General features: G+C 34.3%; 2 protein-coding genes across 8 annotated transcripts in view; one reads left to right on the top strand and one right to left on the bottom strand.

Annotated features, from left to right (window-relative positions):
• The window catches only part of LOC143226584 (UTP--glucose-1-phosphate uridylyltransferase-like), a 36,152-nt gene extending 23,462 nt beyond the window's left edge, over positions 1–12,690 (top strand). For all 4 annotated transcript variants that reach the window (XM_076457751.1, XM_076457750.1, XM_076457752.1 and 1 more), the window contains 5 exons: positions 281–377; positions 2,776–2,854; positions 3,067–3,233; positions 9,419–9,523; positions 9,714–12,690. In XM_076457751.1, the coding sequence (XP_076313866.1) occupies positions 281–377; positions 2,776–2,854; positions 3,067–3,233; positions 9,419–9,523; positions 9,714–9,821 (556 nt within the window). In that variant the 3' untranslated portion in view covers positions 9,822–12,690. The remainder of the gene's footprint in view (positions 1–280; positions 378–2,775; positions 2,855–3,066; positions 3,234–9,418; positions 9,524–9,713) is intronic.
• Positions 12,162–25,342, bottom strand: part of LOC143226585 (kelch domain-containing protein 2-like) — a 35,966-nt gene continuing 22,785 nt past the window's right edge. For 3 of the 4 annotated variants that reach the window (XM_076457753.1, XM_076457756.1, XM_076457757.1), the window contains exons 8-10: positions 19,713–19,873; positions 17,359–17,411; positions 12,162–14,339 (exon numbers count right to left, since the gene is read on the bottom strand). In XM_076457753.1, coding sequence (XP_076313868.1) covers positions 14,207–14,339; positions 17,359–17,411; positions 19,713–19,873 — 347 coding nt within the window. In that variant the 3' untranslated portion in view covers positions 12,162–14,206. The remainder of the gene's footprint in view (positions 14,340–17,358; positions 17,412–19,712; positions 19,874–25,342) is intronic. The other variant, XM_076457755.1, reaches the window with a different exon arrangement.

The raw sequence follows: 25,342 nt of genomic DNA, 5'->3' as shown, positions 1-25,342 counted from the left end.
AAGCTTCAGCTGTGGTCATGATGGTTAGCATGCAGGTCATGTTGGTTGAAATGCATATTCTGTTAAGTCACTTTACACAAACGTTGTATATGGATTGAACATGAAAATGTTATCTATGTGTCAGGAAGTTTTCTTAGTTATCACAAATATATACTCAGCATAGAAAGATAAGTTAAATATGTTTTGTCTATCTTTTGTCTGTTTAACTAGTCACAGAAGTTTTTATAAAAAAACTGTACTAAATTGTACTATAGTTTTTCATATCCTTTTTTTTTTAAAGAATTTTCAACACCAACAACTTGTGGATGAGCCTAAAAAGTATAGCATCTCTGGTAGAAGATGGAATGTTAGACATGGAAATTATAGTCAATCATAAGGTAACTCCAAAACTGAAGTGTTAAATGAAACTGGTACTAGATGGGAGGTTAGACAGTGAAATTATTGTCAACTACAAGGTATAACTTCCACATTAAAGATTTAAATGAAAATAATACCAGATGAAAGGTTAGATGTGGAAATTATAGTCAATCATAAGGTAAATTTCCACACCAACAGTCTAAATGGCAGTGGTACTAGATGAAAGGTTAGATGTGGAAATTATAGTCAATCATAAGGTAAATTACCACACCAACAGTCTAAATGACAGTAGTACTAGATGGAAGGTTAGAGATTGAGATTACAGAACTGTGCAAAATTAAGACAAAGTCAAAAATTAGATTTTAGACTACTTTGGAAGAACAATGGAAGGCAAATTACAGGTGAAACATCATAACTTTATTAATTTTCAAAAAAACTCAGTGGAAGTTCAGGAAACAGTTAATATTATGTGTCCCTGTTTTGCACTTATAACTGCAGATAGTCTTTAAGGCATTGTTGCAACATATTTAATCCTTTGGCATTTTACTCCAAAAGTTTCTAATATGCTCATACAAAGTTTCCTTGGAAGTAAGTTTTGATTTGTCAAGTTTTTGATCTATGAAATCCTAGGTCTACTCAGTTGGATTGAGATCAGGGTTCTGTGGGAGCCATTGCATCATTTGAATGATCCCAGCAGCTTCTTTCTTAGAGAAGTAATTTCTGCAAAGATTGGAAGTGTCTGAGGTCATTATCTTAGTAGTAGAATTCTTTATCAATAATACTTAAACCACTGAGTATAGTGTGACAGATTGGTATCTAATGGTAGTTTTTCTGGTCCATTATTCCATCTATTTTGTAAATATCTCCTGTTACCTCAGCAGAAAAATACCCCAAAACCATCACACTGCTTCCCTCATGCTTTATGGCAATTGATATGAACTGAACTAAGTATCTTTCACCTTTCTCACGATCTAGGGTGTACGTAACAGTATTTGGGGAGCAATTCAAGTCTGCAGCAATTTGTTATAGTCTAACCTGCATCACGTAAAGCGTTTATGCAAACTCTGTTTTACCGAGAATTCTCTGTACTTATTGGACTGTGACATGACCACAAAACTTAATATATTGTGTTAAATACTGTTTTTGTCAATTTTATCAGTGGAATTATTTTAAATTGGTTTCTTCTTGCTTAAATCGGAACCATAAACTAGCTCTTCTCTATGCAGTTAGGACACAACATGAGATATCTTAACAGCTATTTCAGATCCTAAATTTAACCAGTAAGTTCATTCCAAAAGAACATTTATGACATTCCATAGATACAAGTATATAGGATTTCTAAAGAATTATAATAATTCTTATCCTGGCTCATTCAGTTGTCAGCAAGGGATCAAATGAAGCATTGCCATAGTGTTGAAATGTTCATTCTCTCATAGCATGGAAACACTATACCCCATAAAATAAAAAGAATGACAAAATATTCTCTTTTCCTAACACTTTTACACACTATTGTGTTATCAACTATTAGGTAACCTCCATGCTAATGTTCTAAATGAAACTGATAGAAGAGGGGAGGTTAAACAGAAGTTACATTCAACCATAAAATAACTTTTACACTAAAGTTCTAAATGAAATGTGCTGTAGGAACTTGATGCCATGAATGCAAGGCTGAGAAAAATAAAATGTAGATTTTGTTGATTTTAATATATTTATTCTGTTATACTAGCTTTGCATGTTGTTCTTTTTTTACTTTTAGCATAGTTAGATTTTATAAAAAAGGTATTGTTCATTTGAGACAAATCTTAAAATAATTCATTACAGTTTCAAGAGTTTGGGAGAGTTGTGTCTTTTATGTAAGTTAGCTAAAGTACAAGAGTATGAATATGTTTTGTTGTGTAATTACTTCAGTAGACTTGCACTCATGGCTTTAAACTAAAGACCACCTTTTATGTATCTATGTATCACTACGTGTTAATAAAGTGGATAATGAAACAATTTTTCTAGGCATATTTTCCGTTATAAATTATCACACGTCTATTTTTGCTGTTACAATTTTGTGTACTTGTAGATCTGAATCTACACATCTTTTAAGCACATTAGCTGTTTTTTTATTTAGTGTTTTGAGATTTCAATAATGCTATAAACAAAAACACAAGCATTAATTTGTATTATATGTTTTGTTACTGATAGAAACTTATTCTGGGTTATTAATTACTGAAACCCATAACTGTGTGAAATCTAAAATTTAAAATCTGTTCAATTATTTTTTTTACTCAAGTTTCAGAGAAACATTTGCTAACACAACATATTATATATATATACATCTGTTCAGTGTAATTGTTTTGTATGTATCTAAATTTTTCTTATAGTGTATATCTTGAAAGCACAAAACTTATTGAACAAATTCACTTCTTCTAGCATCTTGATTATGGAATAAATGTTATCCAACTAGAGACAGCAGCTGGTGCTGCAATGAAAGACTTTGCTAGGGCTATTGGTGAGTATCTAGTAATATGGATATAATGAAAATGTTTTATCATGTTTCACTGTGTTTTTTATCTTGTGAAACCTATAATTTGACCAAGATGTAGTTCTTTAGTTTATGTTAAAGTTTTTTTTTTATGAAATATACTTTTTGGAATATCTTTACCCTTATGTCCTGAGTTTGTCATGAAGTTTCCCTCCATGATAGATAGTTAATTTTTCTAGGAATTAATGTCCCTCGAAAACGATTTCTCCCTGTTAAGAAAACATCTGACCTGCTTGCTGTTATGAGCAATCTTTACTTGATGAAGAATGGCACTCTAGAGATGAGCCCTAAACGAGCCTTTCCCACAGTTCCATTGGTGAAACTGGGAGAAAACCATTTTGCAAAGGTTAGTTGTTATTCTTCATTGGATTAGACATGTAATTATTAAAGTGTATGTAATCCTGACAACTGAAGAAGAATTCCAATGGATAGCAGCTTTCTGTTCTCCAACTTTATATAACCTTAATCTTTAGCATCTAGTTGTATGAGAATCTTAATTTGCATGCCGATAACATCTATCCAGAATTTTTATCTTGCTAAAGTATTTGTTCTGGATGTAATGATTATTTTCAGTCATGATATTAAATAGCTTTTCCATAAAATATCCCATCGGTATGAATTCCTGTACATGGTGAGGAGACCTCTCAGGGAAAGTTCTGTTCTTCCAGTATACCTCCTCTGGGATCAAAACATCCACCCATGTATTTGCTGTGCATGGTGACCAGTGAAGGGGAGGATCCTGGTGGTTGAGGGGTCTGACCACTTTGGCCTAGAATTCCTGGAGATGGGCAATCTTTGGGTGGCTCCCCTAGGGTCAGTTGGCTGGTCCACTTTGGCTAGGGTCAACCAAATACCAGTGTTGGATGTTCTCAAGAGGTGTTGTGGACATTGTATCAGATGCTGAAGTTTGGGTATAGTGCTCATGAAACCATGGTGTTGCTGCAGTGCCCTTGTTTGGCATTGTAGTGTGTTCCCCTCGTAGGGCTCCATGGTGGGTGGGGTCAGTGGGCACCGAAGTATTCTTTTTTTTTATTATGGATCCTCAATTAAAAACTTAAATAAAATAGTGAAAAGCAGTCCATAGGTAAACAACCACATCTTTGAGATTCTGAGCAGCAATCTTCAACATCTGCAACACCTGTTGTACTTCATTTTCTTGTACAACAATCTCTTTCAGACAAATCTTTTGAAAAGATGTTGCCCTTTTTCATTCAGAGAGAACTAGAGGGACTTGCTGGCTCTCCAAAGTTAGTAAAGAAGATTTGCTGTGGTGACATATTGGTGGAAACATCCACATCTCAACACAGTGAACTCCTCTTGCATTCAAAGGCAATTGAAGATATACCTATTGAGGTCACACCTCATACTACTTTGAATTCATAATGAGGAGTTGTTGAGAGGGATTTTAAGAATATCCCCAAGTCAAAGATTCTTGCTGGTTTCTCCACCAAAGGAGTTTCTGCAGTGAGGTGTATCTCCACTCGCAAATATGAAATTATGATGCTGACCAGCATCCTCGTTCTGACATTTATATCACCACTTTCACCTGCCACCATCAAGGCAGATTATCTTAATTGCAAGGTATGGCCATACATTCCAAACCCTCTCAGAGGTTTCCAGTGTCAGCGGTTCAGTCACTCAAAGACATGTCATGGTTCCATGATGTGTGCTCCTTGCAGTGGCAAGGACCACAATGCCTATGAGTGTAAAATGGACCCTCGTTGCATCAATGGCAATGGCTTTCACCCATGCCACTTTCGTTCTTGCCATAAGTGGTTGGAAGAAAATGAGGTGCAGTGTTTGAAGACGATTCAAAACATTATTTACCCTGAAGCTTGAAAAATGTTGTCCATGTCTCGGACGTATGCTGCTGCACTTCATTCCACTTCTACAGTTGGAGTGCAGATGGTTCTCTCTGTGCCTCCAAAAGAATTGTTCTGAAAACATATGAAAAGTCTTTTGACCTACATGGTTAAAAAAGTTTATGAATCAATATTCAACACCCATCTTTGTTTCTAACATACATTCCAGCAAACCCGAAGATGCAAAACGATCATTCATTCATGTTTTCAGTCACTGGAATCCTCTTCCAACAATAAAGATGCGCTCAGTCAATCCGGGGAAATATCCATGGAGGTCAATAGACCTCCCTTGAATAAAGAAAAAAGATGTGGTCAAAACAGAAGAGCCTTCCACCCAATTCGCTTACACAAATAAAAATGGCCACCTTGATACAATGGAACTGGTGAGGATAAATTCTAATCTGGATGACATCAAAACACTGATTCCTACATCCTGTGTATCTCTTTCCTTACAAGAAACATTTCTGAAACCAGCCGATACAGTCACCTTTCGGCAGTTTTCTTTGTACAGAAATGACAGGCTGTGTAATGGACTAATGTATGGAGGGGTGGCATTGTTAGTAGATCATCATGCGACAACCCTGTCTTTGCCACTAGATACACCCTTGGAGGCCGTAGCCATCCGTGTTTCCTCTGATCATACCATCACTGTTTCTTCTCTCTGCCTGCCTCCTCAAGAGACGTATGATCAATCAGACCTTGATGCTCTCATTAAACAGTTGCTGTCTCCCATTTTAATCCTGGGGGACTTTATCATCCCCTCTGGGGAAGTGCTGATATTGATAGGAGGGATTGCTCTGTAGAGCGTATTCTCTTTTAATCACGACCTTTCTCTTTTCAATACTGGTTCTTCTAATTATTTTCATGCACCTAGTCAGTCCTTTACTGCTACTGATTTCAATTTGATCTCCTTCACTATTCTCCCATTTTTCTTGGAGGATTGACAATAATCCATGAGACAATGATCATTTTCCTATAATTTTAAGAGAGACTGGGTGGGGTAAATGCCACCCAAATCATGTGTCCAAGTGGAAGCTGGATCAAGCCAACTAGCCCTCTTTCACTGCTCTTGCAGAACTTGATCCTGCCATCAGTAGACAACTGTGTGGCAGCAGTGACTGACTGTATTATACATGCAGCTGCTCAATACTCATCGATACTCTAGGTGAAAGTTGTTGTCGAGTATCTAGCACTTCTGCTTCATCCTCAACCTTCTTAGCCATCAAGACTCAGGCAAAGCAATCACTTCTTTCCTTTTGAAGTGATTGTCTCTATAACTATAATCTCCCCATTAACAATGCTGGATCTCAAACTGGCCACTCATTGGTCTGTCAGTAGGCCAGTGTTGGACCTTATGATGTACACTACGAGATCCTACACCATCTATTTCCTGCTTCTCTTGCTATTCTTCTGATTGATTTTAACTGGATCTGGCAGGAGAATGTTTTTCCTGATGCCTGGTGCTAGGCTATTATCCTACCTTTCTCTCACCCTAAGAAATAGCCCAAGATTCCTTCAAACTACCATCCAATTGCTTTGATGAGCTGTCTCTATAAGACCTTAGAACCAAATAACCTCCTCTTGCCCAGCCAGTGTGGTTTCTGACAACAGCGCTCCACCATGGAAAACCTGATTCAAACTGATGTTGATCAGAGAAGCCTTTTTCATGTGACAACATATCGTATCAGTATTCTTTGACCTTGAGAAGGCTCATGATACTACATGGAGGTATGGCATTTTACAAGACCCCCATTTATGTGGGTTACGTTGTCATTTGCTCATTTTTATTAATTTTTTTTGTGAACAGGCAATTCCAAGCTCATGTGGGTTCAACACTTCCCTGTTTTTTTCTACAGGAACTTGGAATCCCTCAGGGCTGTATTTTGAGTGTCACACTTTTCAGTATAAACATTAATGCCATCATTGAACAACTTCCTCTTACTGTTGCAAATGGGTTCTAAGTCGACGACTTTCACATCTCATGTCAGTTGTTGAACATGAGGTATACTGAGATGCACCTGCAGACTGGCCTCAGTTGTATACTGAGGTGGACCAGAGCAAACAGTTTTAATTTGTCTCTCTAAAACCATTTGCATGCACTTTTGCCACCAACGGGGTATTCACCCTGGTCCTTAATTCCATGTTGATGAAGTTGTGTTACCTATGGTCCCTGAGACAAAGTTCGTGGGGCTCATCTTTGACCATAAGCTGACCTTTATACCACACATCAAGCAGCTACGAATCAAATGTACAAGAGCACTGAACATTCTCTGTGTCCTCTTTTCTACATGGGGAGCAGATCAATGTTTTATACTAAAGATATATCATGCTCTTATTTGATCAAAACTAGACTATGGATCACTGGTCTATGGCTCTGCCAGGACCACAGCCTTGAAGTTGCTGGACCCCATTCGTCATCATGGACTTCGGCTCTACACCAGAGCTTTCCCTCGTCCAGAGGTTATACATAGTCTCATAAACATCCTCTACACCTCCACCATTTGCGTTATTTGCCGTCTTTATTAAACGCTTCAAAACTTCGATCCTTACCACAGCATCCCACCTGGGGTTGTGTTTTCCTTCCTCGGTGGGCCATGCTTTTTCAGAACAGACATTGCTCCTTTTGGCCTTTGTATCCAGGTGCAGTTGGATGAATAGGGTTTGTCCTTGGATAACATTGCTCTATCCACTGGTCAGCCCATCCCACCATGACTTATCACAATCCCCAAATGTGACCTTTCTTTAATTCATCTGAGAAAAGTACGTGCTCCTGAGTGGAAGTACCGTCTGTTATTTGCTGAACATCTTTCGAACCATCCTTCCATTCGTATTTATACAGATGGTTCAAAATCAGGTGACTCTGGGCTCTTTCATGATTTGTTGTGGTTGTGCACAGAATCCCCTCTACAGCTTCTGTGTTCACTGCTGAACTGTATGCCATTTCTCTTGCCCTCAATCACATAGAAGCAAAGGTGTATTCAAACTGCACTATTTATACTGACTTGCTTAGTTCTCTACTGCCCTGGAATTGCTTCACATTAGTTCTCACCAACATTCAAAACTGACTGGCCCATTTCTCTTTAACATCTACTTCTATCCAGTTTGTCTGGGCACCAGGACACATTTGTATTCAAGGGAACGAATTTGCTGATGCTACAGCTAAATTTGTCTGCTCTAGTACTATCACTGCTGTCTGTTCCATACATGGACTATCATCCTGTATTCAAGGCTCAGCTCTGTGCCAGTTGGCAGTCAACTTGGAGTGAGAAATGTGAAAACAATATTTTCAAGTAAAACTCTCTGCTGGACTTTGGCCATCTTGCTTCCATAAGGATTGGAAAGAGGAAGTTGTTCTAACTAGACTACACCTTGGTCACAGTTTTTAACTCATCATTTTCTTTTATCGGGAACTGATGCACCAATGTGTAGTCTGTGTGACACTCAGGTCACAATAAGCCACATTTTACTGTCTTGCTGTCATTGAGAGTCGTTAACAATGTACAAATTAATTTAACTAACATTTTAAACATGTTTGTCCCAAGGCTTATCCATAATGTTAGTATCATTGGTGATGGTGATACTGGTCCACCCTACAAATGTTTTTAATTTTTTAAAGGCCATTAATCTTTTTAATGCTATTTAAGATTTTAATTTATACATGAGACCTTTTTTAATGTGACTCCCTTTTAAGAATCAAAGTACATCTAGTCGATTTGAAATTACAAAATGGCTGTAACATCAAATAACTCGAAAGCAAGACTGGAAAGGCCAACTTCAGGTGATTAATGCTGCTGTTTGAACAACCTGTTAGTCATCCTGGGGAGTAATAATTAAAATTTTGCTACAAGTCTTTTAAAACTTTTATTACTTTCTGAAAATGGCCATGACATCAACTAACTCAGAACCAGCTAAAGGTCAACTTCAGGTGACTAACACTGATGTGTGAACTTACCCATTAGTCATCCTAGCGAGTTATGATAATTAAAATTATGCTACAAAAAGTCCTTTACAACTTGTATTACTGTAGTTTTTCTCTTACTGCTGTAAACTAGATGTAAACATTGTATTTAATGCTATTTATGTTTTTAATTCAAAAATTAAACATTGTTTTATCTTGATTACTGTTTACAAATTTAATAATTTTACTTAAATTTTAACTTTTTACCAAATGTTTGGCACAAATTGCCCAGCTGCTTTGCACCATAAAATGCCAAATCAATCAACCAACCAACCAACCATTAAATATACTAAATATTGCTCATTGACAATGGATGCTGTCTTAATATTACCCAAAACATTTTAAATGTTTAATATGATCTGGTTTGTATGAAATCTCATACAAAGCTACAAAACCTGATTTGAAACTTGACTTCTCCACTAACGTCTGCTTGCTTGCTAATCTCTTAGAAATAATGTTTATAAGCACAAAACTACACAAAGAGCTGTGCTTTGCCCACCTCAAGTATCAAAACCTAGTAAAAGTTTCCAGACATGCTTCTCAGCCATCAAGCAGCTAAGTTAGAATAGATAAAATGTGAAATCTTTGCATGATATAATAACAGCAACTCTTTGATGACAAGATAAAACAACAATCTCCAATCATTATAGGTACCACAAAAGGATGCATGAAAGTTATCAAAAGTTTGTGTTGTTTTTATTTATTATTCAGGTTAGAGACTTTCTACGCCGATTTGCTAGTATACCTGACATGTTGGAGCTTGATCACTTGACAGTTTCAGGTGATGTCACATTTGGAAAAGGAGTTTCACTTCGGGTGAGGTTTTTGTTTTGTTTTTTTCTAAATTTATTGTGGTATTTATTAGTGTTACACTTACTCACTTTTTCTTAATATCCTTTGGAATTTTCACTAATGAGTTATGACATTTGAAGTATAAAAATGATAACAGTTCCTTTTTAGAAGAATTAAAAACAGCCACTAATTAAACCCTTTCTCACCAATTTAGGGTACTGTGATCATCATTGCAAATCATGGTGACAGAATAGATATACCAACAGGTGCTATCCTGGAAAACAAGATTGTCTCTGGAAACCTGAGGATCTTAGATCACTGACTTCCAAAAGTTATGATTTTAGTTTTGAATAGTAATATAACGAACAACTTTCATCTCTGAGTAGTTAATTATTTATAGAGGTGTCTGTTTTTGAAAAATATATTTTCTGGTGGTAAATATTGCTAGAAAAATTAAAACCATGGGTGTATTATTTAGCTTCTTAATATTTAGTGATGTTGCATAGGACAGAGCCTTTGAATATTCAATGAGTAAAACACAATGTATTATTCAAATATCTCAATATCATAGGTATTTAGCTATGTGGAGAAAATCAGACCACAGATATTTTACTGTAACTTAGGAAATATGTAACTTGTTTCTTAAAGATATGTTGATTTAGAATAACAAAAAAAAGTTTTACAAAAGAACTCCACTATTCCCAGGAATTTTGATGTGGGTGTAAGCATCTTATGTTTTTATTTACAATTAGTTGTTAGTAATAAATGAGGTATTTTACCTGTAGATACAGTTCATGACATGTTCAGCTGAGAACAATGTTTTAATCCATTTTCAGTCACATAATCTAAAGAATTGATTAGTTAAATTTCATTAATTTTGGCTAGACTGTCCAAGAAATGACATGCTAAACATAATCACCTTTTTCTGTCTATAAATGAAGTAAAGTAACTTACTAAATGGATAAAGGAGAACTCATAGATAAACAAATATTTGTAGAATTCTGAAAGCTTTACTGAACTTGAATGACCTTGACATGTTCGTTATTTTCAATGTAATATATAGATAGATAATTGTTTTTATTCTTTATTAAAACAAATTAGCTATTATAATAAAAAAGGGGTAAATTGCAAAGGAAAATATTGTTAAACGTTATGGGAAGTGACTTAAGATTCTCCATTTCTAGAATGATAATGGTGTTGAATTAATGTATTCAATTTAGGCCTGTGTCATTTAATATATAATGGTAAATGTAATACTGTATTCTATGTACTGTACTCATTTATTTCACATTGATTAAACTATACTTAGCTCACTTAATATCACACTAGACAGTAACGTTTTGTTACTTTAACATGTATGAAAATTGTGTTAAATATTTAACTAGTCCATAAAGAAAGTGTAATTAATTAATACTTTGGTAGTAACTAACTTAGCTAAATGTTTTTAAAGTAAATGCTGTATTATTCAGAAAGAATTTAATATAAATAAAAGAAAAAAATGTTTCACACTGAGCTGGGAGGACCTTGCCAATCCAGTTTAGATACTCCATTCCCATCCATCCCCACTGACAGGTTAGAAATTTATGTGCAAATTAAATTGAAATACAATTAAATCTAAACAAGATATAAAACGTTTCTAATGCCTTAATGATTATATGAATAGTTTACACAGATCTTGGAAAAGTACATTTGTGTAAATGTTTCATGATAATTCACTGTCATTATATTCACTGTCATTATTGTGATGTATAATATTAGTGAACACAAATTAACTGATTTAGGTTACCTTTTCCAAAATTGCCCTTTTCTCAGATACTACTCAGCCTGCTGCCAGGACTACACACACATGTATATATGTGTTGAAATAATGTTACTTAAGAAAAAATATTAATTCCTTTAATCTGATTCCATTGTACAAGTCAAAGCAAGCCTCTAGGTTTTAACTTGTGAAGTAATTATGCTTATTAAGAATTCTTCTACAAGTAATTCAATATGTTAAGAAAATATGGGTTCAACAAATCTATTTGACGTAACTCTTATAACCCCAGTACTTTCAAAAGGTGAAACTTTATTTGAAGCATGATCCAATTAAATGGTTTAATCTTCGTCCGCTATTCTAAAAATTATATAACTTGAAAATTTCGTTGACAGTGTTAACGAACGTAAAATACTCCATTTAATTTAAATTTTGATTTGAAAGGTTCACTTTATAGAACTAATATCTGGTACTTTGACTTTCACAGCTAAATTTTTCAATGTTTAATTCAAATACACTTTAGAAACTTGTAGCTTTTATTAGCCAAAGTTAATGGCTTGTAGAACTCTGATTCTTAGATTGTTTGTTGATGTAGATTTCTTGTTCTACTAGAAAGTAGCTGAATGAAGGTGATTCTGACCCAAAACTTTGACTTGAGTAAATGTTGTCATAGTAAATAGTGTTTATGAAGGTTGTGCAAGATTTATTGTAGTTACAGTGATAAAATCTATTTGTATTGTGTTTGAGTGTATTTATGGATGTGATAATATAGTTATTTCTATATTTTGAATCAACCAACAAAGATGTTATAATGAACTCTATGTTATAGGTAGTAACTTAGGTAACTAAACTCTTCTAAATCAAGATCTTTACCAATACTGGTGCTAACTTCCAAACCAAAGCAAATTAAAGTACAAATATTTATTTCTACTCCCATACAGACAGGTAAGTGTGGTTTTACATCTAGTCTAAAATTGCACACTAATCAAGAGAGAAAACTTTCAAATTTTACCTCATCTCGCCACTTAGTGTTCAAGTATCTTTTAAATAGTTTCTCTTTAAAAGTAAAAAGCAGTAACAAATCTCATTGAAAGAGTTTGAATTTTCCCACGACATGAACTCTTATAAAATACTTTTACCTTTTTTTGTTTTTCTAATTAACAAGTAAACAAATCCTGAATATATCAAGTTTTGAACATGAGATTTAATGCTGAGACAAAGTGGTTAAAACATATTCAGTCCAAATACACACAAAACATTGATAACAAAATCGTTATACATGTAGTTCAAACATTCTTGTTTTAGCTACACTATTTATATATCAGTAGTGATAACTTTCTTAGTTTCTAGTGACAAAACTGTTGTTCTTAGACGTATGTAGCTTATAAAATAAATCTGTACAATGTGAAAATAATAAAGTCATAAGTAAATGTAAGCCTTTATTTGAATTACATTTCTATTTCTGCTTCAGATAGGTTCAATCGTCTTTCATTATTTAATTTAGCTGCCAAATAATTTATGAACAACAAATCCTGGAAAGTTAACCTTTGGAATACCCAACAAGGTAATTAATATTTTCAAGTTGTAAGACATTCAAGTGAAAAAATTTGGAACGTCACACGCATATATACAACAATTTAAATACCTAGAAACCAACCTGAAATACAGCTGTGGAGTTTTAAAAGTCCGTTTTACTCCACTACATAATACCCTATATTAAATTACAATCTCACAGCAGTTACAGACTTCTTCATTAGGAGAAGTGTTATGGTATTTCTTTGGTTTGCTGAGCCAAAATGCACTCCATACTAGAATGCATGTTGACTCTTTCTTAAATTTCACTTCTGGTGAAAAAGAAATATTTAAAATATGGCTTGTGAAGCAGTTTCCTCTGATAGGTTCTTTTGCATTATAACTTTGGTAGTAAGATGGAACCTAAACTGCACTCGCATACATGACACTTTAGTCACAAAAAATGTACTATTCTTTAAAGTACATTATGTATTGTGAGGTTTATTATACATTTTTTGAAAAGTTCAAATAATTATCTCAATATGAAAATCATTAGTTTAAATAAGTCCTGTACATTTACTCTTCTTGAGAGAATTTTATCAACTGTGATACAGTACAGTAGCAATCTCATTAATACTTCCTAACATGCTTTTAGTAAACTGCTAAATATTTTCACATGTCATGTGAAAGCTATGTGAAGCTTTACATTAGTGTCAATGTTCAATTCAAAGTACATTTATTTTTCTTATTATTTTGAATACAAAATATTCTTATTGTTTTGTTGTTACTAGAAAAATCAACTGTAACAATAATGTCTTCACTTCTTGTGTAACTAAAAGAAAACATTCATTCGTGCTTGTTTATAACAAATTCAAGAATGTCCATCCTCGGAAGACTTTTTTTTGTCAAATTTCCTGAAAGAAAAAAAATGTTAACTATTTCCAACTGACCTTAATTTTATGTTAACAGACAAAAATTATAAAGTTTACTGAAGTTAAGGTTAGTATTTCTTGTACAGTATATAAATTTAAAGGGGATGTAATGTAATACTGGTTCTACAGAAGCATTTGTTAAGTTATAATGTAATATGACACAAAAATTCTTTGTTTGTTTGTTTTTACTAGATTATATTTTAAATTGTTACCAGAACAACCCAACCAATAACATGATTGTCCATAACAATCTGTTCCCGATTTCAAATACATATAGCTAATGTGTACCTCCATAATTACATTAAAGTTTTGTAGCTGGCTTTCTGGAAGCATCTATACAAGTATGGAAGATTGAACCCATCTTTATACATAAATTGTCATCTGTACACTTTTAAAAAAAAAAATAGACTATCACAGTTCCAAGCAATGTACACCTTATGGTTTTCTTTTCAAAATGTTGATGAACTTTAAGCTTACATAAAAAAAAAAACATTTTTTAAGGTACTCTCAAGATCCTCCAAGACTCGTGTGGCGACTCCCAATCAGTCGAGATCGTAGCAGTTGCTGAACACTGTTAGGAAGAAGTGGCCAATAGCATCGAAGCACTCCCTCACACTGGATAGTACGGTCCAAGCATATCCTACAAAGATAGTTTAGCTTTTACTGTTTTGGAACTGAATATATATCAAAATCAAAGTATAGAAAGTTTTAGCATATGCTCCAAAAGAAAAATGACAAAGAATCGGTGTGTGTACAAAACCAGTGAAAAAGTTAATTTGTTAACAAAGTTACTAGAATCAATATCTTTAATGAAAACTGATAGAGTCAAACATTTTTCATCAGCTAACTAATTTGTTTTTATTGCAAGATATGAGAAAAATATTTTTTATTCTCAAATATAAAAGTTCTATGTTAAATACTGTAACCAAGTAATAGCTGTAGTGTTCAGCTGCCCCAAACACAACACTTCACATATTAACTCTCTCAACACAGCCAAGTCATTGTAGGCACATCAACTGACCTCAACAAAAAAAATAGTTACATTCAAATTTCAGTTACACATTTTATCAATGTATTTAAATAAATTTGGCATCAAAAGATAGATGTTTCCTTTTTATATCTGGAAATTAAAACTATAAAGTTCCCAAACTTTTTATTTTTCTGTGTTGCATGACACTGAATTGTTCACTGCAGCATTTTTGAATTTCAGTAGCAGATTTCTACAATTTCCAATCAATCATAACATAAAATATGAACCTTCTTGTTTTGATATCACTGAATTTGTCCAATCTATCATTTAAGCTCCTACCATCTGTCTTTCAAGATTTATAGTTAATTTAAGGATGACGGCCGTGTTTACTACCAAAACATTCCACTGTATTTCTTCATCTGTGAACATTATTACTATGCTGCCCAAAACACCTAACGGGATTCTTTAGTAAATCAAATTAATTTCAAGTAGTTTTGAAACATTCTATTCTAGTGATGATGATTAACTTCCTAAAATACATATTTGAAAACCACAATAATTTTTTATGAGGACCCTCATCTATGAGAAAAATTAGTTAATAAAGAACAGCTAACACCATGAAAATGGCTTTGATTTTGAAATAAGCAAGTTTGTTTTATTAACTTTTAATATTTTTTTAAACAAGAGTAACTAAAGTGTAAAAACTATAAATATTTCCAGTTTATCTAAACACAACTTCTTTAAAATGAAATGTTCAAAAAGACATTAGTACATCTGCTTTGGAACTGTTGTATTAAATAAGAGACTAGATTGTGTACAGTTTACACAAAGCTCTACAAGAAGTAGCTATAATGGGCTCCTGTTGTCATCTGTTGCTTTTCACGTGTAGCAGCCTATCTATAGAACCATATAATTTAAAGTACATTTGTAAAAATTAGAGGTTGAAGTTCTTAGGATTACTTCTATGGAAGTCTCTCTTACAATCTTCACTCAAACAAATGGTAAGCACTGTATTTAGTGTTTCTAAACTTTTAATTTCACTGTGCACTGATGATTTTGCTACAGTTAATGTTAAAGTAGAGAGAACAGAAAATAAAATATAAAGTTTTAACAAAAGAGGACTAATTAAATAGGTTCTAGAGGTTATACAAATGAAATATTAAAACTACGATGAAAAGAAGTTCTCTTACACCATGAAAATCACCTTTCACTTGTACCCAGTTGGGACTCCATAAATGCACAAACAAATCTTTAGTAAAGATACTTTTTCATTTTGTGAAAATACAATAAATATATTCAAGGTTACAGTTTACCTGGTGATTACCAGGTTCAGCTAATATATCAAACCTGTATAGATGTTGTTAGCACATTGCAGACAGGTCATGAATTGGCTTGTGTTCCATGCACAGCGTCTTTGTGTGGCATTCATTAAAATGTTGAGTTTGAATGAAGTTACAAGTGTTTTATTTTTTTCATTACTCATTTTTTTTAGTAAATTTTTAAAGTTCAGTATCTTGTACAATATTTAGAGCCACACAAAACTTGCATATATACCTCATTTCGCTTCTTTTCCTATGAGTTGTACAATTTCCTTTTTGAATAGATGAAATGAACACAGAAATATGTTGCTTCATGTCACCAGACAGTCTTCCTGAGGGATCCTTATATGGGGCTCTTCTTGTATCTTCAGATGATGGACTGGGTTTGTTCCTTCCTAGTTCCAGGAAGCCTTCTTTCTCTTTGTCAGTAATCCATTCTCTTGCCACAGAGAGGAAGAGTGCTTTTTGGTTCATCGATTCAGGTCTGCAATTTATTAGCTACAGTACTACCTTTTTTTGTCCATTTCAATCTTTTTATGAGAATGGTGTTATATTAGAGGTACTAATTTAAACATGATCAACACTTTCCATGTGAACTTTGTATTGAAGAAAACACACAGGTTTGTTTTATTCTTCTCCAGTTATTCTATTTTTCTTTCCTGTAGTATAAACAGATGAGCTATGGCAGCAATACTTTTGGGTTTAGATGGAGTTACGGTGATCCCTCGATTTCCTTCAAACATTTCCAAGTTCAATAGAATATCTATTTCTGGCCAACTATCATTATAACAACAGGAAAACAAATCACTGACAGAAACATCCACAGAATCACCATCACTTTTGGATTCAGAATCAATTAAGAGTACAACAACTTTACACATCTTTATTCGTCTAACATACAGTAGCTAGATTCACCAACAGAATGATCCACATCAGAATCTTCACTTTCACTTGGAAGATCTGACAAATTACCATCAAATAGTTCATTAATTATCTCACCTTCACTCAACACATTACATTTTCTGCAAGAAGCTATTTTTAAAGATATGAATATTGTAAGCAAAAATTAGAAAAATAATACCCATGTGGAACAAAACAAAATTTTGTCAGGCTCCTTTGAAGATCTGCATGAAACACAAGTCAAGTCATTAACTGTCTGCAATGTGTCAATATACAAAGATATTTTCTACTGGAACTTTTAATTATAGTAAACTACTGCTCCAACATAACCTATTGATAAAATTTGAATTACAATCAGTTACAAATCCTATAACTGGAGTTTGAGTTGTAATAAGCTACGGCTGTCATAACTAGAGCTTGAGTTATAATCAACTCCTAGCCTGAATAAGTCACTACTGTAGTACACTCACCTGAATAATGATTTGGGTGTGAATCTCAAAATAATAATTTCTCCAGCATGTTCCTTAAAAAGAAAAACAATCAACTGGTGTAGCACCATTCTGTTTTTAATGTTCAATATTTCAGGTTTAAACTGGTAAAAAGAATTAAAAACTTAACTGAACAATCTGTTTGTGTAATGTTTAAACAAAAACATAACTCACTCATTAGTGCTATTTAGAAACATTAAAGCTTACATAACTCACTAGTTAGTGCTATTTAAAAATCTTGGAGCTTCAAGAAACTCCTGAGTAGTTACTGGTCTCAGGTTTTGACATATTATAAATGGCTGTCCCCTGCATCAAAATAAAAATTTGGTTTAAAGACTGAAACATATATGGTTAAACTACCAAATTAATTGTGTTGTTGCATGTGCTATAAAAAGTAAAATACAAATAATTAAAAATCTGTTACATGCTAGAGTTTTCTACACCAGGTTCTCCCACCATGACAGAGATGCAGAAAACAATCAACCTAAACAAACAGAACTTAACACAACACTAACAGTCTGAAGAAAACCACACAAATAAAAAAGTTCTCAATCCATAATCACGAACCACAGATACATATAATAAAGAAAAAAAACATATCATATGCATTTTAAACACAAAATTCAATCAATTGTGGGGGAAATTCATTAATACTTGTGTTAAAGATTATAATATTAGAAAGGTTATAGTATATCATTAAACCTTTCATGCCTAAACTTTATATTATTTGGATACTGCTTAGAGTAACAGTATAATGACAAACATTAGTTATTACATATGGTTAATATGTGCCATATAACAGTTTCATATATATTTTTATTGACCTTTTTAAGAGACTTATCGTATTTCCTCTTCAGCACTTACAGGATATTTAAGTCCTTTATTACTTCATGTATCCAGCTCTACATGTTTGTTAGGTTAAAGTAACACTGACAATGTTGAAACAAACCACTTTGTTTTCTTCATGTTTAACATTATTATAACCTTTATGGATACATCAGATGTTACTTTGTTTTTTCATAGACATCTGTTTATAGTTGTATTTTATTAAATTTACTGTTAGTAATCTGGAAATGTATACATTAACGTGTCACCATAGATTTCTCACAAGAGCCACTCTCCTCTGAAATAAGACAGTGGAAGTGCCTTAATGAGTTTTTCCTGCTCAAAACACATGTTATTCTAAGGTTACATTTTTTCAAAGTAACTTCTTTTTTATGTGTTCCCTAAATGTTACTGTTATTTTTTTATTTTACTTCTATTATAAATTGTTTTGCATCTTTATCTTAGATATATGTATTTAGAACTAATCTAAATCTACTAAGCTGGCCAAATTTCATAAGATAATATTAGGTTTATGGTAAAACATATTATTAAGAGCAAGAATTCCCATCAGATTAGACAATAAAGTCTAATCTTTATACACAGAGGTGCAAGAAAAATATATTTAATTAGCTGTACTGACTGTCAGCTTGATTTTTAGAGTTGCTCTAAATTACATAACTTGCTGTGATCAAATATTAATATCAATTACAAAGATTAATGTAATGAACAATTGTCATGAAGAAACTGAATATTAAATATTGCAAGTTCGTAAAAAAACCTACAAACAGAGACAAAGAGGTTCTGCTTCTAAATTAACTAACTTATAAATTACCTCCTAAAAAATGAATTAACATTCCAACAGGCTGTCCATAATCACAATGTTTAGAGTAACTAAAACAAACTTTCACTTACAAGTATTTAAAGGTAAAACTTACTGCTTATGTTAATTCAGTTAAGATGAATTTGAATATTTAAAAAAAAAAAAAAAGATCACCATAGCATTCCAACTAAGGTACTACCGTATTTTCCGCCTAACAAGCCGAATTTCTGGCCCTAAATTTTGGATCTGATTTTTGGGGGTCGGCTTATTGGCCGATCACTCCTTTCGGAAATTTCTTCTTCTTAGGAAATATTTTTCTTTTGAAAATTACCATAGGCGGTAATTTTGTCCCATCAGCAAAGCACGTTAAGACTACAGTGAAACGTTGTTTCTGGAATTTCATTGGTTACCTAATTACAGTGAGTGGAGCCAATAACAAATGACATATTGATTCCATCTCTGTCTCAATACGACACGTTCTGCTTTACTACAGAACGCCAATGATCACACACAACATGCATGCTGACACTGAAACGAGACTAAGAAATCATTTTGAAGAAACTTGTCACTTCTTAAAAATGGCTTCGGCTTATTGAGCGGTAATAAGCAAAAACCCTCATTTTCAGAACTGAAAATTGGCCTCGGCTTATTAACTGGAAAATACGTATTTGTAAACTGCTTAATAACTTACTGGTATAATGTCTTGGTCGAGAATATTCTGGGTGCAGCCACCATAAATGAGAACTTCATCAAAAGGACTAAGGACTGCTGAGTGCCACAGCCGTGGTTTTTGAAATGGAAGTGCAACTTGTACCCATGTCAGTGAAGACAACTCCAACAGCCAGCAGTCACCTACACAAACAGTACTTTAATAGTACATGCATATTCGAAGAGGAAAATTAGCTTTGTGTGATATTTTAAAACTGTCACTCAGTGAAGAGTAAAATTTGTTAGTATACAGTAGTTTAATTCCTGTTCAAAAATGAGGAATAGTTTATCATATTTGTAACTTTTACCTTTGTTTCATCTGAGGCAGCTGCATGATATACTGCAAATGAGCAGTTTAGCTCAAATTCACTTCTTGTTTGGCACTTGTGGTGTTAAGACATTTGTGTTTTCTTTCTTATATATAATGTTCTATCAGTTTCTTGTTTTTTTATGGGAACTTAGTTTTTTCTTTACATCTGCTGTACTGGTATTCTGAACTTTTTGTTAGCACTCTGTGTCTTTTATTCTAGTACGAGTCTTTGGAGCTTCCTGTTTTGACTTTTCTACTTTCATTCATAGTTGCAATAAATTATGAGTTTCATGTCACAACCACTGATGTCCCGACATTTAATCTTAGTTCAATTACAGTAACTTCACATCCACAATTGTTGATGGAAGATGCTACAGCCTTGGCTCACCAGTACTTGGCTACTTTCATACAGGTACCCAATTCACCCAAAAATTGTATTCTTGTGCTGTGTTTGGTGATACCTGAACAAGAGAATAAAGATTTTGACACATTTAGCTCCAGTGGAAGTGCCCAGTTTTAATTCTCCTTAAGTTATGTTATAATATTTTGTTTTTGCCCTGCATTTCCTAACATTCCTCCCCTTCCCTTTCAAGTGAAACATATTTAGGCCAATGTCTTGTTCCCCCTACTATGGGTTTTATGCCAAAATTTGCATACCAATTACATTTTGGGGCAGTATACCTTGAATCCCATACTGTGGCTATTCACAGGCCTGCTTTTCCTTTTCTCGGACTCCCAGGAGTTGCATATAGAGGGTTTGATCCCAATACTTTGGTAACATTTTTTCCAACCTCAATTTTCTCATTTCTGTCTTATGTTACCCTCCCTCCTTTGTTCCATTTCCATGATTTACCTTCTGTTTGAGGCTTTTCATCATTCCCCTCATGGTTTCTTTTGGTGAAGCTTGTGTGTTTACATTTTCCTAAATTGAAAATATATTTCCAATAATACTTACCTCTGCTGACACTTATAGCTATTCTTTGACTTCCAGGATTTCAACTTTGCCCATCTGAACATTGATCTGTTTTCTTTTTCTCACTTGTTCCTGTCTTATATATACTCCACTGTATATCCCTGCATGATGTATTCTCCATCTGACATTGTATACAAGCACCTCAATCATGTAATTTTATCACTGTACCTTGAAAAGTAGAAACAAGAGTAAGACAAAAATACTTACTCCTTGTTAAACCCTAGTAGATGTTGTCAAAATTGCCACAGGGAATAGTCAAAAACCCTCTGAAGAAGAAATTGCCAGATTGGGAAAAAAACGTAGAGAAGAGCATTAGGTGAGGGCCACATACCACACCCTACAATGTCCTCCGTTGGGTAATTTAATGAGCATCTAAAGATAGAGAAGTGTGACCAATCTGATGAGACTCTCAGAAGTTTCTTTGCCTGTAAAGAAAGTCCACAATAAGCAATAAAGATCAATTTGTGAAGTCACCTCATTGAAGTAACTGGTGATCATCATAGGAAAATGATGGATCCAATGAATAATTAGTTGAGTTCCATCACCATGAAAGGAGGTAATGCCACAGGACATAATCAATCAGTATACAATTAGTCATAAGAGGTAAGAAATAGCTGGCAAAGAATTATGGAGTGAACTTAACTTCTTCTCTGCTACCAAAGACTTAGAAAAATGATCTATCAGGGACAGAAGTGGAGTGATAAAGTGTCTTATTCACATACTGTTCAAACAATTTAGAGCTATGATGTCTGCAAGCCAACATCAATAACAACAAAAACATCCTTTATAAGAAAGGTGATATATGGAACATAAGGCTAAAGGCTTGAATGGATGTCAAAACAAAGCATATAATACCACCCTAATATTCCAGTTGGAAAAATAAAAAGTTGGAAGAATTTAAATAGGACAAGTCAGGTGAATTGTTACAAAATTCATCACCCCAGAACATGAAAAGCCAAGAGGCTGATATGATGGGAGAAAGCCCATCAGAGAATATTCAAAGTTTGAAAACAAAGGTCCTACAAATGTGTGCTCCCAGGATGTGAAATGTAAGACATCACTATGACATTGATGATTTGTCCTTGAGTAGGATCTAGACCTTGAGCCATTGCCTGTTGGACATATAGGCCCTGGAATTTCTGACCATCAATATATGCACTCCATCTGTGATGTTGTGTGTGTGTGTGTGTGTGTTCTTATAGCAAAACCACATTGGGCTATCTGCTGAGTCCACAGAGGGGAATCAAACCTCTGATTTTAGCATTTTAAATCCATAGACTTACCACTGTACCAGCAGGAGACTGAAGTGAAGCATCTGTGAAGAGATAAAACTCTGAACATGGGGGTAGTATAAGAACACTGATGGTAGTGCTGATATGATCCAATCCACCTATGAAGAACTAAAATGTTGCTCCTGATGAAGGAGATTGAATACTCCAATGGATCAGAATTACTGATCCACTGGTCATACAGTGGCCACTGAAGGGATCACATGCATGTTCATCCTGAAAGAATCACAGATTCAAGGGATGCCCACATCTCCAAAAGGACAGAATTGTAAATGTAAGTAAGAAGCTGACTGCCCATTCCATAACCTGGAGCCAGATAGAAGGTGACTGAACCTGGCTCTAAACATGTTGAAAAAGACACCCAAATGGACAGTATTATAAGTCAGCAAAAGAATATATTTCTTGATCTTGGAAAGAAAGCCAGACTTGGTGACTTCTGAAAGAGAAATTAGGGTGTCTTGTTCTACCAATTGACGAGATGGTGTCAGCAGAAACCAATCAAGGCGACAAGAAAAACTTACAACTTTGCAGAAAACATATGGTGCTAATGCTAGGTCAGAGTAGACCCCATAACTACAGAATTTGGACCCTATGCACAAAATTCAGATTGTGGCAGGATGATTCCACTAGGAGAATATGGAAATATGCATTAGTAACATTGAATTCAATCATCCACAGACCTAGTGAAAAATGTCAACTTACGTTGAGAAATGACTAATGAATCTGAGTAGATCTAAGAATTTGTAAAAATAAGTATGATCGACAATTGGGTGCCAATCTCGTCTTCTTGAGCACAACAAATAAATGGGGTCAAATTCTTGAAAAAAAACAGGATCAACTCTTCCTATCAATTCCTTGATCAGTAACTATTTGATAACCTTGAAATGAAGATTCACACTCTATGGATCTCTTGGGGATAGAAATACCACAATTTGGGAAAATAATGAAGGTGGAGAAATTAATGGAATGACCAACTCAATGCCAAAACCTAAAGTACCCAAGGATTTGTGGTGAAGGAATTCCAGGTTTCCTTCAACTCCCACAGACCTCACCTGTACAGGATAGTCACCAATGCCATTGGCAATGGTTTATCTGAGTGGAAAATCCTTCAAACTAAGGACAGAATCTATTCTGAGTATCCATAGAGCAAGGAATAGAAACCAGAGTCCAGGACACTAGACAAGTAGTTGTGCCATGACTTCCAGCAAGAGCCAAACATGTCTAACAGGCAACAACAACAGAGTGACATAAATTCATGATTCTAACACCTTTGGGATGCCTGGAACATCGAGAGATGGAGAAAAGAAGCCTCACATAATCTATAGAGAGCTTTCACTTCTGGTCTTTGAATAATGAAGTCAGATGTTTTGGATGCTTTCCTCCACATTCCCATCTCCCAAGCATCCCAGTATTTTGGTTGTTTTATCCATTATGGTTTGTCTACCAGTTCCACACTCTTCTATCCAGGCTAGCTTCAGCTCTCTAATATTTCTATCTGTTTGTCAAGGTCTTTGCCTCCATTCTCTATTAAGAGAGCCTATGTTTTCATCATTATATGAATGACTGGCTGGTCCTAGTTCTTTTGCATGCCACTTCTTCCCTTCACATTCAGTTTCCTGAAGAAGTTGCATGGGCAGGTTGACTAGAAAAGGTGGAGAAGTCTTTCCACTTCTCCACCCAGTACCTTATTCACCTCAGCTTGTGGCAGCATACAAAACTCTTCAAACATTTATTTCACATTAACTTCATTGTCTGACCATTTCCTGCTATACATATTTTTTTTTTTTTTTTAATGAGTGAAGAGTATATCTGGCTCAGAAGTCATGGATCTCCCTTGGGCATGTCTTCCACACTGTTTACTCACACACACTACGAGCTTCTTATGCATACTTTCTAAAGGGGGATCCATCATACTATAATGGAACTCTTGCTTATATGATACTTAAAACACCTTTTTGTTACATGATATGTAATCCTAACTTTGCAAAATTTTTATCCAGTGTGCATGTAGATCTGCTATAGGGGTCACAATTTTCCAATTTCACATCTGCTTCCTGTCACAGAGAACTCCAGGTGCAGATGTGACATCATTAATATAAAATCTGCAAATCTAATGCATTTGCAACATCTATACAAATATAACAGTAATGTCTGTTGTATGCCCATGTAAGTACTTTACAGGGTGTGGATTGATCTTCACCAAAACTGGTATGGAGGTTCATTAGTTCCATAGAGAAATACACAAAAATTTTCAGTTTTTCATCTTGCAGTTTTTTTTATTAGTGTTTTTGCACAATTTTTTTCTTTTTTTATTATCACTTCATCCCTGTTGATGGATCTTCACCAAATTTGGCAAGAAGGTTTGTTGGGTCCTTATATATAAAGGAAACAACTTTTCATGTCCCAAGATAACCTTTCATTAATCATGAATTTACATAACTTCTGTCCACGATACGAGTACCCCAGCCAGCTAGTCTCTGTGATATTAAACTAGTCTCTCCACCAAGTACCCTAGCCAGCTAGTCTATGCAATATTAAACCAGTCTCTCCACCAAGTCAAGGTGGGATCCAAGTGATTCTGTGAGAAGAGGCAAAATATTGTATCAGAAGTTAACATTTTTCCTACAATGAAAATATATTTCCAATAGATCTTGCTTCTCACACTTCCACTCTTCTTCCTGTGTTTTTTTTTTGTTGTTGTTGTTCAATCTCAAAGTGAGTTTGGATTAAGCTACATACAGAGAGTTAGTTATGTTAGGAATTGTGTCCTATGTTCATTTGAATGCTATCACACAGCTGCCTCATGAGAACACGTGAGGGTAGGTGAAAATACCAAGGCTAGTGGTGAGCAAAAAATTGTATATATAAAAGAAAAGTACACATCAGTAAAATGTATTCTACAAAGGAAAATAAAAATCTATCAGAAACACATTTTTAGTGTAGGAAAATGTACACTTTTGAAACTTGTAACCAAATATCATTATTCTAATATCCATATACAACACAACATTGAATCTAATACAGCAGTGGTCACTTGTACC

Source organism: Tachypleus tridentatus, chromosome 9, assembly GCF_004210375.1.
Source record: "Tachypleus tridentatus isolate NWPU-2018 chromosome 9, ASM421037v1, whole genome shotgun sequence".
Lineage (NCBI taxonomy): Eukaryota > Metazoa > Arthropoda > Merostomata > Xiphosura > Limulidae > Tachypleus > Tachypleus tridentatus.
This window is presented reverse-complemented; position numbering and strand designations above follow the sequence as displayed.